Raw genomic sequence first — 15,923 nt, 5'->3', positions numbered from 1 at the left:
AGTCAGCACCACGTGAGGGACGGATCAGTGTCCGAGGGTGGCCGTAACAGAGCGCATAGGCTGGGCGGCTGAAACAACAGAAACGTGTTCTCCCCTGGTTCTGGGGCCAGAAGTCCAAAATCAAGGTATCGGCAGCGCCGTGCTCCCTCTGAAGGCTCAGGGGAGGATCCCCCCTGCTTCTTCCAGTTCTGATGACCCCAGGCGTCCAGGGCTTGTGTCAGCATCACTCCACTCGCTGCCCCGTCATCACACGGCTTCTCCTCTGTGCCTCTTCTCCTCCCCTATGAGGACACCAGTCTCTGGATCAGGGCCCAACCTTCTCCAGTGTGACCTCAACTTAACCTGATCACATCTGCAAAGACCTTGTGTCCCATTCACAGGTTCTGGTGAGTGTGAATTTGGGGGGATGGTGTTCACCTCAGGACAGGGGTCTTTGGCAAAAGTGTATCCTACAGAGGTGTTCAGTGGCTTTTCTCCATCTCACAGGAACCTCCAGGAACGTGCACAGGGTCCCCAGCCTGCCTGCCCTCCACTGAGCATGGTGGGGGACAGAGGGTCAGGGCAGGGGGGATTCGCCTTGATGGTGACCCGGGAGGTGTTGGAAGATGTGGCTGGAGTTGGGTCTTGATGTGCAAGTGCATCTGGGGATGGGGAGAAGGTGGGTGCCCTGCTGGAGGGGACGGGATGGCTGGAGCCTCTGGGGCGGAAAAGCCAGGCGTGTAAAATACACACTCCGGGCTGCCCAGCACCTCTCGGGCCACGAAGGCACATCCTCTTATAAAGCACCTGCTCCTTCTAGTCTTTGCCGTCTGGCTGCAGCTGGCCATTGTGAAGTCAGCTCCTGACGGCTGTTCCAGAATGTCCTGTGCTCCAAGCACAGCTCCCCAGCCTCCTGAGTCCTGGCGTGTGCCCTCCATGTTGCCTGTCAGGCCCGTGATGTCTGACCTCAGGGCCTAAATTCCTCCTTGGCCACCATCAGCTCCAGGCCCAGCTCCTCATCCCTACCTGGCCTGGCCTCCTGCACCCTCCCCATCACAGAGCTGTCCCCACTGCCAGCTCGCTGAGAAGTCACTGCCCCCAAGTAGGCCCTCATGTATTTAGGGGCATGGTGAAGGAGGGTTGTAATAAAGACATGTTCAAACAAAGTGTATAAATGTTAAGCACTCTTTTTATTAGGGAATAAGTTTCATAATAACAAAGCAGAGTAAGAGTCTACCTTTGAAAGTAACATTTGGAATAATGATAGATTCAACATAAACTAGACCATTTGTGATTAAAGAGAAACAATTGCCAGCCTCATCCAGCAAGGATGGCAGCTGGGGGCCGACGTGGGTGATCAACTGGCCGGGCTGCGAGGACTCACCATTCCCTGGTCCAGCCTACTGACTTCCAGGCCATGGGACCCAAGCGACCACGAGGACGAGATATGACCTCAGGCTTCCGAGTGCCCGGGGTTGTGTCAAAGGATTATTCTGCATGGTTATTTAGCGTTTTAGTGAATATTTACTCCCTCATCCCAGACGAGGAAAGCAAGTCATAGGTTAAATCACTTGTTGAGAGCCACAAAGCAAGAGCTGGGCCTCAAGTCAGGTCATAGCTCCAGGATGGCTCTGCTGCCTGCGTTCTTTACGACCCCCTGCGGCCTTCCTGATGGTAACAACACTCTGCGGGGCACGTACCCCGGTCCAATCCAAGCCACCCAGCCTGGATGCCGGGCCTGGCGTCAGCTCCGTCTAGTCCCCCTCCTCCGGCAAGTGCCCCCACCCCACTGTGGCCTTTCTGGAGGGCAGGTTTGACCTCAGGCCCTGCCAGTGACCCTGATCCCCTTGCCGCAGTGGGTGGTTCCTAAGGATTGTTCCTCCACCAGCCTGACCCTGCCGGGGTGCGGGGCTCTGCCCCTAGGCCGGGCCCACACGGCACCCCGCGAGCCGCACCAGGGCCGGCCACTCTGGACCGGTCCAGTCGGGCAGTGCACAGCACATGCGACCCTCTCCGGGCGTCCTGGTACCTACATGTCCACGGGGAGGCCGCAGTCCACGGTGAGGGAAAAGGATCCTTCAGAGACGGCCAAGACCAGCGTGTGCCACTCGCTGTCCATCAAAGCCGGGCTGCGGAAGGACACGCGGGTCTGCCAGACGCCCGCCGCGTCCTCGCGGAGGAACAGGAAGTGCAGCTGGGCGGGCGAGTAGCGCAGGCCGAGCAGCAGCGCGTCCCGCTCCTCCGCCACCACCGTGAGCAGGTACTCGTTCTTCTGCAAGAGAGGGCGGCGGGTGAGGGCGGGGCCTGGGAGGGCGGGGCAAGAGAGGGCGGGGCCGGGAGGGCGGGGCCTGGGAGGGTGGGGCAAGAGAGGGCGGGGCCGGGAGGGCGGGGCCTGGGAGGGTGGGGCAAGAGAGGGCGGGGCCGGGAGGGCGGGGCCTGGGAGGGCGGAGCCGGGAGGGCGGGGCCTGGGAGGGTGGGGCAAGAGAGGGCAGGGCCTGGGAGTGGGGGGAAGGTGAGGGTGGGGCAAGAGAGGGCGGGCCTGGGAGGGCGGGGCAGGTGAGGATGGGCAGGTGAGGGCGGGACAAGAGAGGTCAGGCCGGTGAGGGCGGGGCAGGTGAGGGCCAGGCTGACCGGCTGCAGGGCCTGCTGCGGTAACCATGGTCTGTGATAAAGCCAAATCCACCTCTCACACCCGTGAGCATTGCTACTGTCAGAAAAGCAGAAAATAGCAATAGCTGGCCAGGATGTGGAGAAATCGGAACCATTGTGCACTGCTGGTGGAAAGCAATGGTGCTTCTGTTGTAAAAAACAGTATGATAGTCCCTCAAAAAATCAATTTACAATTAGGTATGATCCAGCAATTCCACTTCTGTGCATATACCCAAAAGGATTGAAAGCAGGATCTTAGAGATAGTTGTGCACCCATGCTCACAGGAACATTACTTACAGTAGCCAAAATGGAGAAGCAACCCAAGTGTCCATCAATGGAAGAATGAGTGGATAAGTCAAATGTGATGTATCCATACAATGGAATACTATTCAGCCTTGAAAAGGAAGGAAGTTCTGACATCAACATGGATGAGCCTTGAGAACATTATCCCAAGTGAAATAAGCCAGTGACAAAAGGACAAATACTGTGTGATTCCACTTATATAAGGTACAAAATGTAGTCAGATTCATAGAGACAGAAAGTAGAAAGGTGGGTGCCAGAGGCTGGGGGAGGGGGATGGGGAGTTAGTGTTTAATGGGGACAGAGTTTCAGTTTGGGAAGATGGGAAGTTCTGGAGATGGATGGTGGTAATGGTTTTGCACAACGCTGTGAATGTGCTTAATGCCACTGAACTGTGCACTTAAAATGGTTTGTGTAATGTGTATCTGACCACAATGAAAATCCATGCACCGCCCACCACGATCGTGATCTCAGGACACCAGCGATCCCGGCCACACGTCAGTTTCCAGCTCGGACTATGCAGAAACCGTGTGTACTTGACTATATGTAATTGCAATTTAGAGCCTGTTAATTCCCAGCTTGACACATTAAAAGCGTAAAACATTGAAAGTGATTAAACCTGAATGCTTAAGCAGATATGTAAAGTAGTTATAGAGCATAATCTTTTTTAAGCCAGTCTGCCCAAATTCCATGCACCTCTTATGCTAAAGAAGTGAAGAGCCTCCATAGCCCTCATAGTTAATATCACGCTTAATTCAGTGAAACCCACTTGGTCACATGGCCTCTGCCACTCCAGGGGCTGAGGGGGACACACATGACCCATCGGTTTCCCTGGTGGGAGGTGGCACCTGGACGTGCCTTCCACGGGAGGGGAACTTTCCCATGTGACAACGTTCAGGAAGTGGATGTGATGCTTGGAGGCCAGCAAATGACAGTAAGGACAACACCCTTAGGGTGATGTCTGGGAACATGAGGCAGGTGGCTGGGGAAGGGGTTGACTTCACAGCAGGGCGCCTCGGAACAGGGAATCTCCACGCTGCCTGGTCACGTCTCAGGCACAGGCCTGAGCAGGCTCTGACCTTCCTGGGCAAGGGCGTGAGTCCCACCCAGGGACCCTACCCAGAGGGATGAGGCCACTGCCCTTTGGGATTTCTCAGTCACTCGTTACTACGGATATTTGTGGCTGGAGGAGACCAATGTCTGGTCAAAACTGTGTGTGTCCCCCACCCCCCCGAGTGTCAGATGAGGGAAGCAGATCAGGTGATGAGGTGAGTTTACTGGGGAGTCCGAGAAAGTGCTGACAGGTTGGAAGTCGACAAGCAGAGTCTGACCAGAGCAGAGAAACTGGGAGAGGACAGGTGACCTGGAGGCAGGAGCTGGGGCAGCAGCGAGGTTGGGGGTTCCTGGGAGGCAGAGGTCAGGTCAGGACAGTGGACACATAGGGGGGCCCCGTCCTGGGTGGGGGCAACCACCTAACAGGTCAGGACTGGACTGAGGGGGCTGGGAGGGCCACAGTCATGGAGGAGCCCGGCTGGACTTGGGGGCTGTGCCCAGTCAGCAGCAGGACTTGTGGGCTGAGGCGGGGCTGTAGCAGGCCGCGCAGGAGCACATGGGGTGGCAGAGCAGGGACACGCAGGAGGCCGGGCGGCAGCAGCTGGGCTGGCAGGAGGCGGGGGCACAGCAGGAGGAGACGGGCACGCAGCAGGCGGGCCTGCATACGGGGCGGCAGGTGAGGGACACGCAGGAGGAGGGTCTGCACACAGGGCGGCTGATGAGGGACACGCGGGAGGAGGGTCTGCAGCAGGACGAGGGGCAGGGGGTGGGCTGGCAGCACGAGGGGGCTGGGCAGAGGGCAGCCCCAGAGCAGACGGGTGTGCAGCAGACAGGCACACAGCAGTCCTGCTGGCAGGGGGAGGAGGTGCAGCAGGAGGGCTGGCAGCTAGACTGCTGGCAGCATGAGGGGGCTGAGCAGGGAGAGGCCCCAGAGCAGACGGGCACACAGCTTGCAGTCTTGCAGCAGACAGGTGTGCAGCAGATAGGTGTGCAGGAGACAGGTGTGGAGCAGATGGGTGTGCAGCAGACGGGCACAGAGCAGGACTGCTGGCAGGGGGAGGAGGTGCAGCAGGAGGGCTGGCAGCTAGACTGCTGGCAGCAGGAGGGCGTGCAGGAGCTGGTGCAGGCTGACTGGCGGGGGCTGCACACACAGCTGGCTGGGGTGCAGAGGAGGGTCAGGGAGGGGGCCGGGGTGCAGCAGCTGGGGGCGCAGCAGGGGGGCTCGCAGCAGCTCTCTGGGCAGTCGTCCACCTGCCAGGAGGAGCCGGGGCAGGAGTCCCAGGGCCCGGGCTGGCAGACCCGGCTGCCGTAGCTCAGGTCGCTGGAGCAGACGGACAGGGTGGAGGCGGCCATGGTGGGGCGGTGGGGCTGGAGGAGGGTGTGAGTGTGAGTGTGTGAGTGTGTGAGTGTGTGTGGTGCCCGGGGCTGTGGGCTTTTATACCCCTCCAGGGTGTGTGTTGCCCCAGCAGGAGGCTCAGTGAGCCTTCTCCTTCCTTGTTGGTGTTTGAGCTGAGTCCTGGGAGCCCTTATTACTCTGGTTTATTTACATAAAAGTGTTTGCTGCTTGTAAAACATGGACATGGTTGACTCCCTGACCTGTGTTTGGTTCTCCAAGCAAACACCACAGGAAAAATCTAGATTCTGGAGCCCTCCCAGCGGGTGTCTGCCCTGCTCGCTTGCTTGCTCACCCTCCAGGTGTTCTCTGTCACGCTGCAGGTGAGGAGGAGTGAGTCCCAGAGTCTCAGTGGCCGAGAACGTGGAGCTGGAAGCAAGACAGTGCAGATCATCAGGGTAGGACGGCCCCCCAAACAGAAGGGCTGGGCACAAGGACAGACCAGCCCAAGAGGAAGTGGGAAGATAGACAAAGAAGTGTATCAAACACAGTGAGAGATGGAATACAGGAAGGAGACTTCAGAGAAGCAGATGATACTTCTAGAAGGTCCAACGTTCACCAAATAAGATTTCCAGAAAGAGAGAGCAGCAAAAAGGAGAAACAGAACATTTTCCGGAGCAGAAGGGAAAGAGGGGACTTCAGATGGAATTTGACCCAATATGGGACAAGATGAATGGAAAATGGTGCGTGTCTACATGCACTGGTGAAGTGTCTGACACCAAACAGGAAGATACATCCTGAAAGCTTCCAGAGAGATCAGCATCTTACTTCAACTCAGCAAATCAAGATGCCTGAAGACGACGGAACCAAATCTTCAAAGTCTGAGGGAAAATGACTTGGATTATATAACTGCACTAGGTCATCTGGTGTATGGATATTGAAGTATTTCCGATAATACAGCTATTCTGAAAAAGTGCCACTCATACACTATCCATGAAAGCATCTCAAGAGTACATGGTCCAGCCAAACAAAACACAAACCCAAAGGAAGTGGAATACAAAAAATAATAAAGAAAAAAAAAAAAACCCAAAAAACTAGCACAAAGCAGGTTAAGGGTGTTAGCTTCTTCGGGGAGAAGAAATGCATCTGCTTGACCTCACAGAACCAAGGAACTGTGAATCCTCCTCCTCCGTCTTCATTTAATTCACTCCTTGTGCTGTGTAGCTCTGAGTTCTGTGTGTATGTACCACCCCAGCATCACGCAGAATTCCTCCCCCTCTAAATTTCCCTTGTGTTGCTCCACTGTAGTCAACTCTTCCCTCATCCCAAACTGCTGGCAACCACTGATTCTGAGTCACTACGTTGTGTCTCTTCTAGAATGTCATATAAATGCATCATATAGTACGTAGCCTTCTGGGTCTGACTTCTTTCATTTAGCAAAATGCACTTGAGATTCATCTGTGTGGTCGTGTACATCAATAGTTCATTCCCTTTTCTTGCTGAGTAGCGCTCCACTGAATGGATGCACCACAGTTGTTTATTCAGTCAATGACTGAAGGACATTTTCATCATTTCCTGTTTTTGATGATTAAGAACAAAGCTGCTATAACATTGTGTGCAGATTTTTGCATGATAATGACTTTCATTTCCCTAGGGTAAAACACCTAGGGGTGGAATTGCTGGGTCACATGGTAGGTGTATGTTTAACTTTACAAGAAACTGCCAAACTACTTTCCAAAGTGGCTGTGCCTCTTAATGTTGTGAGAATTTTTTTATATTTTAGCCGTTCTAATAGGTGTGCAGTGATATCTTATTGTACTTTAATTTGCATTGCCCTGATGGCTAGTGATGTGCTGAAATTCTTTAATGTGCTTATTTGTCAAACTGTCTTCCAAAGTGGTTGTACTCTTTTACATTTCCACCAACACTGCAGGAGAGTTTCAGTTCCTCCACATCCTTGCTGACACTTGGCAGTATTTCTTCAAATCTTTAGGCCCCTTCCTTCGTTAGGTTTTCTTAATATTGAATTTTGAGAGTTCTTTATGTATTTTGGACGTAAGCAATTTGGTCAGATGTGTGATTTGCAAATATTTTCTACTACTCTGTGGTTCATCTGTCTTTTCATTCTCTTGACAGTGTCTTTTGAAGAGCAAAAGAGTTTAATGTTGATAAAGTCCAGGTTATCACTTTTTTTCTTTCTTAGATCACGCTTTTGGTGTTGAATCTAAGAACTCTCTGCCTAACACAAGGTCACAAAGATTTTCTTCTAAAAGTTTAAAACTTTTACATTTAGGTCTATGATCAGTTTTGATTAAATTTTTACATTAAGTGCAAGGTATGGGCCAAAGTTCATGTTTTTTTGTATATAGACATCCAATTGTTCCAAATATGCTTCTGTTTCATTAACTTGCCTTTGCACTTTTGTCCAAAATCAGATGACTCTATCTATGTGGGTCTATCTCTCTATTCTGTTCTGTTGATCTGCATACCTCTCCTTTTGTCAACATTGTGTTGTCTTGATTACTACAGCTTTATAGAAAATCTTGAAGTCAGGTAGTGTGAGTCCTCCAACTTTGTTCTTCATTTCAAATTATTTTGTCTATTTGAGCATCTTTTCCTTTCCAAATAATTACAGAATCAACTTGTCAATATCAGCAAAAAAATCTTTCTGGGATTTTGGTTGGGACTGCCTTGATCTAGCTGGAGGTAACTGACGTCACAACAATACTTCAACCTGTGAACGTGGTCTTGTTCTCCATTTATTTCTGTCTTCTGTGATTTCTTTCATCAGTGTTTTCATTATGTACATTTTCTGTTAGATTTATACTTAAGTTTTCATTTTTTATTCTGTTGCAAATCATACTTTTAAACAAAATTTTTGAATTCCAATTGTTTACTGCTATTATATAGAAATATAATTAACTTTTATTATTTTAAGCTTGCATTCTTCAGCCTTACTCAATTCTCTTATATTTCTGGGAGTTTTTTTTTTTAATAGATTCTTGAGGGTTTTCTATGTGGACGATCATGTCTTCTGTGAATAGACACAATTTTATTGCTTCATTTCCAATATGTATGCCTTTTATTTCCTTTGCCTGCCTTCTTGCGCTGGGTGGACCTTCAGTACGATCTGATTCAGAGGACATCTGTGTCTTGTTCCCGGTCTTAGGGGAAAAGCATTCACTCTTTTACAATTGAGTATGGTGTTGGCTGTAAGTTTTTCATAAATGTCTTATACCAGATTTAGGATTTTTTCATTTATTCCTCATTCACTGTAAGCGTTTTTAAAAATTAAAGAGGAAGGAACACTCCCTAACTGATTCTGCAAGGCCAGCATTACCCTGAGACCAAAGCCAGATGAAGACACTACAAGAAAAGAAAACTGAGGACAAATATCCCTTACGAAAATTGATGCAAAAAATCCCCAGCAAAATACTAGCAAACTGAATTAAGCAGTATATTAAAAGGATTGTATACCATGACCAAGAGAGATCTATTCCTGGAATGCAAGGATGGTTCTACATATGAAAATCAATCAATGTAATGCTCCACATTAACAGAATGGGGGAAAAATGCATAATCATTTCAATTGATGCAGAAAAAGCATTTGACAAAATTCAACACCCTTTCATGATAAAAACACCCAAGAAACTAGAAATAGAAAGAAACTACCTCAACATAGTAAAAAATATATATGAAAAACCCACAGCAAACATCATGTTCAATGTTGAAAGACTGAAAGCTTTTCCTCTAAGATCAGGAACAAGGCAAGGAAGCCCACCTTTGTCACTTCTATTCACCCCAGTACTGGAAGGTCTAGGAGAGCAGTTAGGCAATAAAAGAAATAAAAGGCATCTAAATTAGAAATGAAGAATCATCTCTGTTTGCAGATGCTATGATATTATATGTAGAAAATCCTAAAGATTCCACAAAAAATACCTGTTAGAACTAATAAATGAATTCAGCAAAATAGCAGGATACAAAGTCAACGCACATAAAAAATCAGATGTATTTCTGCATGCTAACAGTGAACAACCCAAAAAAGAAATTACAGAAACAATTTCATTTACAATAGCATCAAAGAGAATAAAATAGTTAGGAATTAACTTAACCAAGGAGGTGAAAGACCTATACAATGAAGACTATAAAACATTGCTCAAAGAAATTAAAGAAGAGATAAATAAATGGAAAGACATCCCATGTTCATAGATTGGAAGACTTAATATCATTAAGATGTCAATACTATCAAAAGTGATCTATAGATTGAATGCAATCACTATCAAAATCTCAATGACATTTTTTGCAGAAATATGAAAACCCATCCTAAAATTCATATGGAATCTTAAAGGACCCTGAATAGCCAAAATGATCCTGAAAAAGAACAAAGCTGGAGGGCTCACAATTCCTGATTTCAGAACTTACTACAAAGCTACAGTAATCAAAACAGGGGGGTACTGGCATAAAGACAGACATATGGACCAATGGAATAGAATAGGGAGTCCAGAAATAAACCCTCACATATTAGGTCAAATCATTTTTGACAAGGGCACCAAGTCCATTCAATGGAGAAAAGATAGTCTTTTCAACAAATGGTCCTGGGAAAACTGGATCTCCACATACAAAAGAATGAAGTTGGACCCTTACCTAACACTGTATACAAAAATTAACTCAAAATGGATCCGTGACCTAAATCTAAGACCTAAAACTATAAAAGTCTTAGTAGAAAACATAGGACAAAACCTCCATGCATTGGATTTGGCAATGATTTCCTGGATATGACACCAAAGGCATAGACAACATAAGAAAAATACACAAATTGAACTTCATGGAAATTTTAAATATTTTTGCATGAAAAGACAATATCAACAGAGAAAAAAGATAACCCAAAGAAATAGGAGAAAACATTTGAAAATCATGTATCTGATAAGGGATTAATATCCAGAATATAGAGAGAACTCCTAAAACTCAATAACAAAAACAAACTGCTTCGGGGCTGGCCCGGTGGCGCAAGAAGTTAAATGCGTGCGCTCGGCTGCGCCAGCCCGGGGTTCGCCGGTTCGGATCCCGGGCACACACCGACACACCGCTTGTCAGGCCATGCTGTGGTGGTGTCACACATAAAGTGGAGGAAGATGGGCATGGATGTTAGCTCAGGGCCAGTCTTCCTCAGCAAAAAGAGGAGAATTGGCAGATGTTAGCTTAGGGCTGATCTTCCTCGCAAAAAAAAAAAAAAAACTGCTTCAAAAATGGGCAAAGGACTTGAATAGACATTTTTCCAATGAAGACATACAAATAGCCAATAAACACATGAAAAGATGTTCAACATCACTAATCATTAGAAAAATGCATATCAAAACTACAATAAGATACCACCTTACATCTATTAGGATGACTACTATATATAAAAAACAAACAGAAAATAACAAGTGTTGGTGAGAATGTGGAGAAATTGGAACACTTGTGCACTCTTGGTGGGAACAGCAAATGGTATGACTACTGTGGAAATCAGTATTATGGTTCCTCAAAAAATTAAGAGTAGAATTACCATATAATCCAGTAATTCTACTGGGTATATGCTCAAAAGAATTGAAAGCAGGGTCTCGAATAGATATTTGTAAACCCACGTTCATAGCAGTGTTACTAACGATAGCTAAAACGTGTAATAAACCTAAGTGTCCATCCATGGATGAATGGATAAGAAAAATGTGGTATATACATACATTGGAATATTATTCAGCCTTAAAAAGGAAGCAAGTCTGACATCAACATGGATGAACCATGAGAATACTGTGGTAATTGAAATAAGCCAGTCACAGAAAGACAAATACTATATAATTCCACTTAGATGAGGTACTTTAGAGACAGAAAGTAGAATGGTGTTTCTCAGGGCCTGGGGAAGGGAAGAATGGGGAGTTATTGTTTAATGTGTATAGAGTTTCAGTTTTGAAAGTCAAAAAGAGATCTGGATATGGATGGGTGGTGATGGTTGCACAACATTATGAATGTACTTAATACCACTGAACTGTATACTTAAAAATGGTTAAGATAGTAAATTTTATGTTATGTGTATTTTACCTCAATAAAAAAATTAGAAAAAAAAAGAAATAGGCCTTCAAGCCATGAAAAGACATGGGAGAACCTTAAATGCACATTTCTAAGTGAAAGAAGCCAATCTGAAAAGTCTCCATAATGTCTAATTGCGACTATGTGACATTCTAGAAAAGAGAAAACTATGGAGACAGTAGAAAGATCAATGGTTGCCAGGGGGGGAAGGAGGGATGAATAGGTGGTGCACAGGGGATTTTTAGGGCAGGGAATCTATTCTGTATGACCTATAATAGTCCATATTTATCATTATACATTTATCAAAACTCACAGAACGTACACTGAGAGTGAACCCTAATGTAAACTATGAACTTTGGATGATATTGATGTGTCAATGAACCAATGTTACAAATAAACCACTTTTGTAACAAATGTATCAACATCTCAAGATGTTGATAGTGGAAGAGGCTGTGCAGGTGTGAGAGTGGGGGTATTATGGGAAGTCTGTGTACTTGCCAATCAATTTTGCTGTGAACTTAAAACTTGCCTAAAAAAAAAGTCTATTAAATTGATATAGGACAATTAAGTTTGTCTGTTTTTTCTTGAGTGAGCTTTGGTAGTTTGTGTCTTCAAGGAATGAGTCCATTTCATCTTAATTGTCCAATTTTTAGGAAGAGAATTTTTTGTTATACTCCCTTTTAATCCTTTTAATATCTATGGGGTCTGTATTAATTCATCCTCTCCCATTTCTGATATTGGTAATTTGTGTCTTCTTTATCTTTTTCTCACTCAATCTAGCTAGAGTTTATCAAATTTGTTTATCATGTCAAAACACAAGTTTTGGTTTCATTGATTATCACTATTGTTTTACTGTTTTCAATTTCATTGATTTTTGCTTTAATCTTTATCATTTCAAAATTTATGCCTGCTTGGAGTTTAATTTACTCTTATTTTTCCATTTTTAATTTTAACCTCTTTTTTTCTTTATATTTAAAGTGTACTTCTTCTAGGCAGCATAGCTGGGGTTTGCCATTTTATCCAATCTGACAGTCTCTTTTCTGTTCATTCTCTCTTTTCTTCTTTGGGGACTCCAATTATACATGCATTAGGTCACTTGAAATTGTCTTACAGTTCACTAATGCTCTGTCTGTTTCTTTTTCTTCTCTGTGTTTCATTTAGATGATTTCCATTTCTCTACCTTCAAGTTCACTTGTCTTTTCTTCTGCAGTGTCTATTTTGCTGCTAATCTCATTTAGTGTAATTTTCACCTCAGACATTGTAGTCTTCCTCTCTAGATGTTCTATTTGTATCTTTTTTAGGTCTTCTATGTCTTTCCTTAATACGCTTGGTTAATCTTTTCTCTAACTTCTTGGACAGATGGAACATAGTCATAAGTCTTACTAATTCTATCGTCTGTGACATTTCTGGCTTGGTTTTGATGGATTGATTTTATCCTCATTACGGGTTATATTTTCCTGCCTCTTTGCATGCCTGGTGATTTCTGAATGGATGTCTGACATTATGAATTTTACCTTGTTGAGTGCTGGATATTTTGTATTCCTATGAAGATTCTTGACCTTTGTTCTGGGATGTAGTAAGTTCCTTGGAAATGGCTCATTCTTTGAGGTTTGCATGTAAGCTCTCTCAGGTAGGACTAGACCAGTGGTAATGCTGGGGCTAATTTTACCCCACAACTGAGGCAATACCCTTCTGAGTAGTCTACCTGGTGTCCTGAGAATTATGCGCATTTTCCAACTGGCAGGTGGGGCAGGCACTAGTTCAGTCTTGGTTTGATCCCTGGGGATCGGTCCATCTAATTTTATTGGTTTGTGCCAGTCTCAGTATCACATGTGTTTGCTGATGATTGTTCAGCTGACCCTGGAGGGAGACCCTCTGTGGAACTGGGGAGTACTCAGTGCAGCTCTCTTCTCTCTGGCACTCTGACGCCAAACATGAGCTGCCTGGGTCTCCCCCAATGCCCAAGGCCATCTCTGAAACCCAGGGGTCCGTGGAGCTCCATGTGGGTTCACTCTTTCTGTACTGGGGCCTGGAAATATTCTCTAGGTGGTAAGCTGGGCCAGATGTGAGAGCCACTTTGCTGTTTCTCTCTCTCTGCTGTGCCTGTTCTCTGTTCCTCAAGTCTAGTACCTGAACACCATTGTTTCATGATTTTGTGAATTTTGGGGAATGGCCCAGGTGGGAAGGTCATCCAGTCCCTCTTACCACATCTCAGTTAGAGCAGCTCTTCTCTCCCTCCGTCACATTTCTGATAAAAGTCTAGACCTGTGGATGGACCATGAGGGTGACCCCGGGCCCTGTAGAGTCTGTGCTGCATGGAGCCCCCAGGCTGGCTTCCTGACAGGTAACCCTGGGGGTCTGGTTTGCCCAGATGGGAAAGTGGGTGGACATGGTCAGGGGAGCTGAGAACCCCCAGACCATGTCTGCAGGTGACCAGACTTGAGGAAGCACTGGGCACAGGCCTGAGCAGGCACTGACTTTCCTGGGCAAGGGCGTGTGTCCCACCCGCTACCCTGCCCAGAGGAGGGAGGCCACTGCCCTTTGGGGTTCCTCAGTCATTCATTTCTACAAATATTCGTGGCTGGAGGAGATCAATGTCTGGTCAAAACCGTGTCCCTCCCCACCCCCCCCAAGTGTCAGATGAAGGAAGCAGATCAGGTGATGAAGGGAGTTTATTGGGGAGCCCAACGAGGTGCTGACAGCTGGGAGTCAACAAGTGACCCGAGCAGAGAAACTGGGGGAGGACAGGTGACCCAGAGGCAGGTGGGGGTGCCTCCTGGAGGCAGGAGCTGGGGCAGCAGCGAGGTTGGGGGTTCCCGGGAGGCAGAGGTCAAGTGGACACATGGGGAGACCTCGTCCTGGGTGAGTGCAGCCACCTAATAGGTCAGGACTGGACTGAGAAGGGGCTGGGAGGACCATAGTCACAGGGGGGACCGGGAGCCCGGCTGGCCCCAGGGGCAGTGCTTGGTCAGCAGTAGGACTTCTCGGCAGAAGCGGGGCCGCAGCAGGCTGCGCGGGAGCACACTGGGTGGCAGAGCAGGGACACACAGGAGGCCGGGCGGCAGCAGGTGGGCTGGAAGGAGGCGGGGGCACAGCATGAGGAGACGGGCACGCAGCAGGCGGGCCTGCACACGGGGCGGCAGGTGAGGGACACGCAGGAGGAGGGTCTGCAGCAGGACGAGGGGCAGGGGGTGGGCTGGCAGCACGAGGGGGCTGGGCAGGGGGCGGCCCCAGAGCAGACGGGTGTGCAGGAGACGGGCACACAGCAGGACTGCTGGCAGGGGGAGGAGGTGCAGCAGGAGGGCTGGCAGCTAGACTGCTGGCAGCAGGAGGGCGTGCAGGAGCTGGTGCAGGCTGACTGGCGGGGGCTGCACACACAGCTGGCTGGGGTGCAGAGGAGGGTCAGGCAAGGGGCCGGGGCGCAGCAGCTGGGGGCGCAGCAGGGGGGCTCACAGCAGCTCTCTGGGCAGTCGTCCACCTGCCAGGAGGAGCCGGGGCAGGAGTCCCAGGACCCGGGCTGGCAGACCCGGCTGCCGTAGCTCAGGTCGCTGGAGCAGACGGACAGGGTGGAGGCGGCCATGGTGGGGGTGGTGGGGCTGGAGGAGGGTGCGAGTGTGAGTGTGAGTATGTGAGTGAGTGTGTGTGCGGTGCCCGGGGCTCTGGGCTTTTATACCCCTCCCTGGCTTGTGTTGTCCCCAGGACGCCCTCCCTTCCTTGTTGATGCTGAGAGCCGGCTGCCGGAGGCCCTCATTAGTGCTGGGTCATTTTCCACAATAGTTCTCACTCATTAAACCTGTGTGTATGTTGCAGGATGTGTTTTCCCACATCTCCTTTGTTTGGTCCAGAAAACTGATGGAAAATATGTGAGGCGAGTTTTTGCTGAGTTGGGGTTTAGAGGGGAGCACTTCTCCAAAGTGGTTAATTCTGGTTCCGTCTCTCCTGTGTTTGGAGTGCTTTCAATTATTTTACTACTTTGAGGTATTTTAAAATTTAGGTGTAAAATGACACTTGCACGTGTTATAAAATACAACTGGTGCAGAGGATTAGGTCATAGAGACGGGGCTAAGGCCATGTTTGCGGAGGGCAGGGTGGGGGACCACAGGCAGCCACCACAGCCCTCCCCACACTCGTTGTGCAGGGCGAAAGCAGGTGGGAGAGACGCCCAACGCCATCGCAGCCCCAACATACGGCGCCCGAGAGGAACGTTAACGGACTGCGGATAAGGCGTGGATACATTGTGCAACTGCACAAACAGCATGCATGTCGTATCTGAGAAAATTGAGGTGCCGTGACATAGCCATGGGGGACTCAGGGCCGTTACCATCCTCAGTCACTCAGTGTCCATCAAGATTTCACCCACACGCACATGGCCTTCCAGCACGTGCCCGTGCACTCCTCCTCTATGGCCGGACAAACACCTCCTCTGGCCAGAATTTGCCTCACTCAAGGGTGATGCCCTGTCTTGACATGAGTACAGCCATGTTTGGCCGCTCCATTGACCTACAGCCACCAGCACAAAAAAGAAATACAAGGCTGCTTTCTGCG

The 15,923-nt window shown here is 48.3% G+C and overlaps 3 protein-coding genes across 5 annotated transcripts in view; all 3 read right to left on the bottom strand.

Moving 5' to 3' along the window:
* Positions 1–15,923, bottom strand: part of TSPEAR (thrombospondin type laminin G domain and EAR repeats) — a 178,805-nt gene that overhangs the window by 25,494 nt on the left and 137,388 nt on the right. Inside the window, exon 3 of the mRNA XM_087417988.1 lies at positions 2,013–2,251. Within this exon, the coding sequence (XP_087274114.1) occupies positions 2,013–2,251 (239 nt within the window). The remainder of the gene's footprint in view (positions 1–2,012; positions 2,252–15,923) is intronic.
* LOC147913385 (uncharacterized) lies at positions 4,484–5,335 on the bottom strand. Of its 3 annotated transcripts, XM_087417984.1 has the most exons (4): positions 5,171–5,335; positions 4,922–5,059; positions 4,792–4,873; positions 4,484–4,698 (listed from the first exon to the last, which is right to left on the bottom strand). In XM_087417984.1, the coding sequence occupies exons 1-4, from the start codon at positions 5,333–5,335 to the stop codon at positions 4,484–4,486; spliced, it is 600 nt and encodes a 199-aa protein (XP_087274110.1). The 3 variants fall into 3 exon arrangements, with proteins under 3 accessions (XP_087274110.1, XP_087274109.1, XP_087274108.1); XM_087417983.1 differs by having other exon boundaries at positions 4,484–4,583; positions 4,764–5,335; XM_087417982.1 differs by having other exon boundaries at positions 4,484–4,828; positions 4,952–5,335.
* LOC106801697 (uncharacterized) lies at positions 14,347–14,958 on the bottom strand. The gene is made up of 2 exons (XM_087417987.1): positions 14,905–14,958; positions 14,347–14,856 (listed from the first exon to the last, which is right to left on the bottom strand). Exons 1-2 carry the CDS (start codon positions 14,956–14,958, stop codon positions 14,347–14,349), a joined length of 564 nt encoding a protein of 187 aa, XP_087274113.1.

The sequence above is a fragment of the Ceratotherium simum genome, chromosome 27 (assembly GCF_057802395.1).
Source record: "Ceratotherium simum simum isolate JZ-2026a chromosome 27, ASM5780239v1, whole genome shotgun sequence".
NCBI classification, from domain to species: domain Eukaryota; kingdom Metazoa; phylum Chordata; class Mammalia; order Perissodactyla; family Rhinocerotidae; genus Ceratotherium; species Ceratotherium simum.
This window is presented reverse-complemented; position numbering and strand designations above follow the sequence as displayed.

Bases quoted from the DNA above. Each gene is read 5' to 3' on its own strand.
- LOC106801697 (XM_087417987.1), bottom strand. From the start codon at position 14,958: ATGGCCGCCTCCACCCTGTCCGTCTGCTCCAGCGACCTGAGCTACGGC. The intron at 14,857-14,904 runs GTCTGCCAGCCC...TCCTCCTGGCAG, and splicing joins ACCTGAGCTACGGCAGCCGG to GTGGACGACTGCCCAGAGAG.
- LOC147913385 (XM_087417982.1), bottom strand. From the start codon at position 5,335: ATGGCCGCCTCCACCCTGTCCGTCTGCTCCAGCGACCTGAGCTACGGC. The intron at 4,829-4,951 runs GTCTGCTGCAAG...CCCTGCCAGCAG, and splicing joins CACCTATCTGCTGCACACCT to GACTGCTGTGTGCCTGTCTG.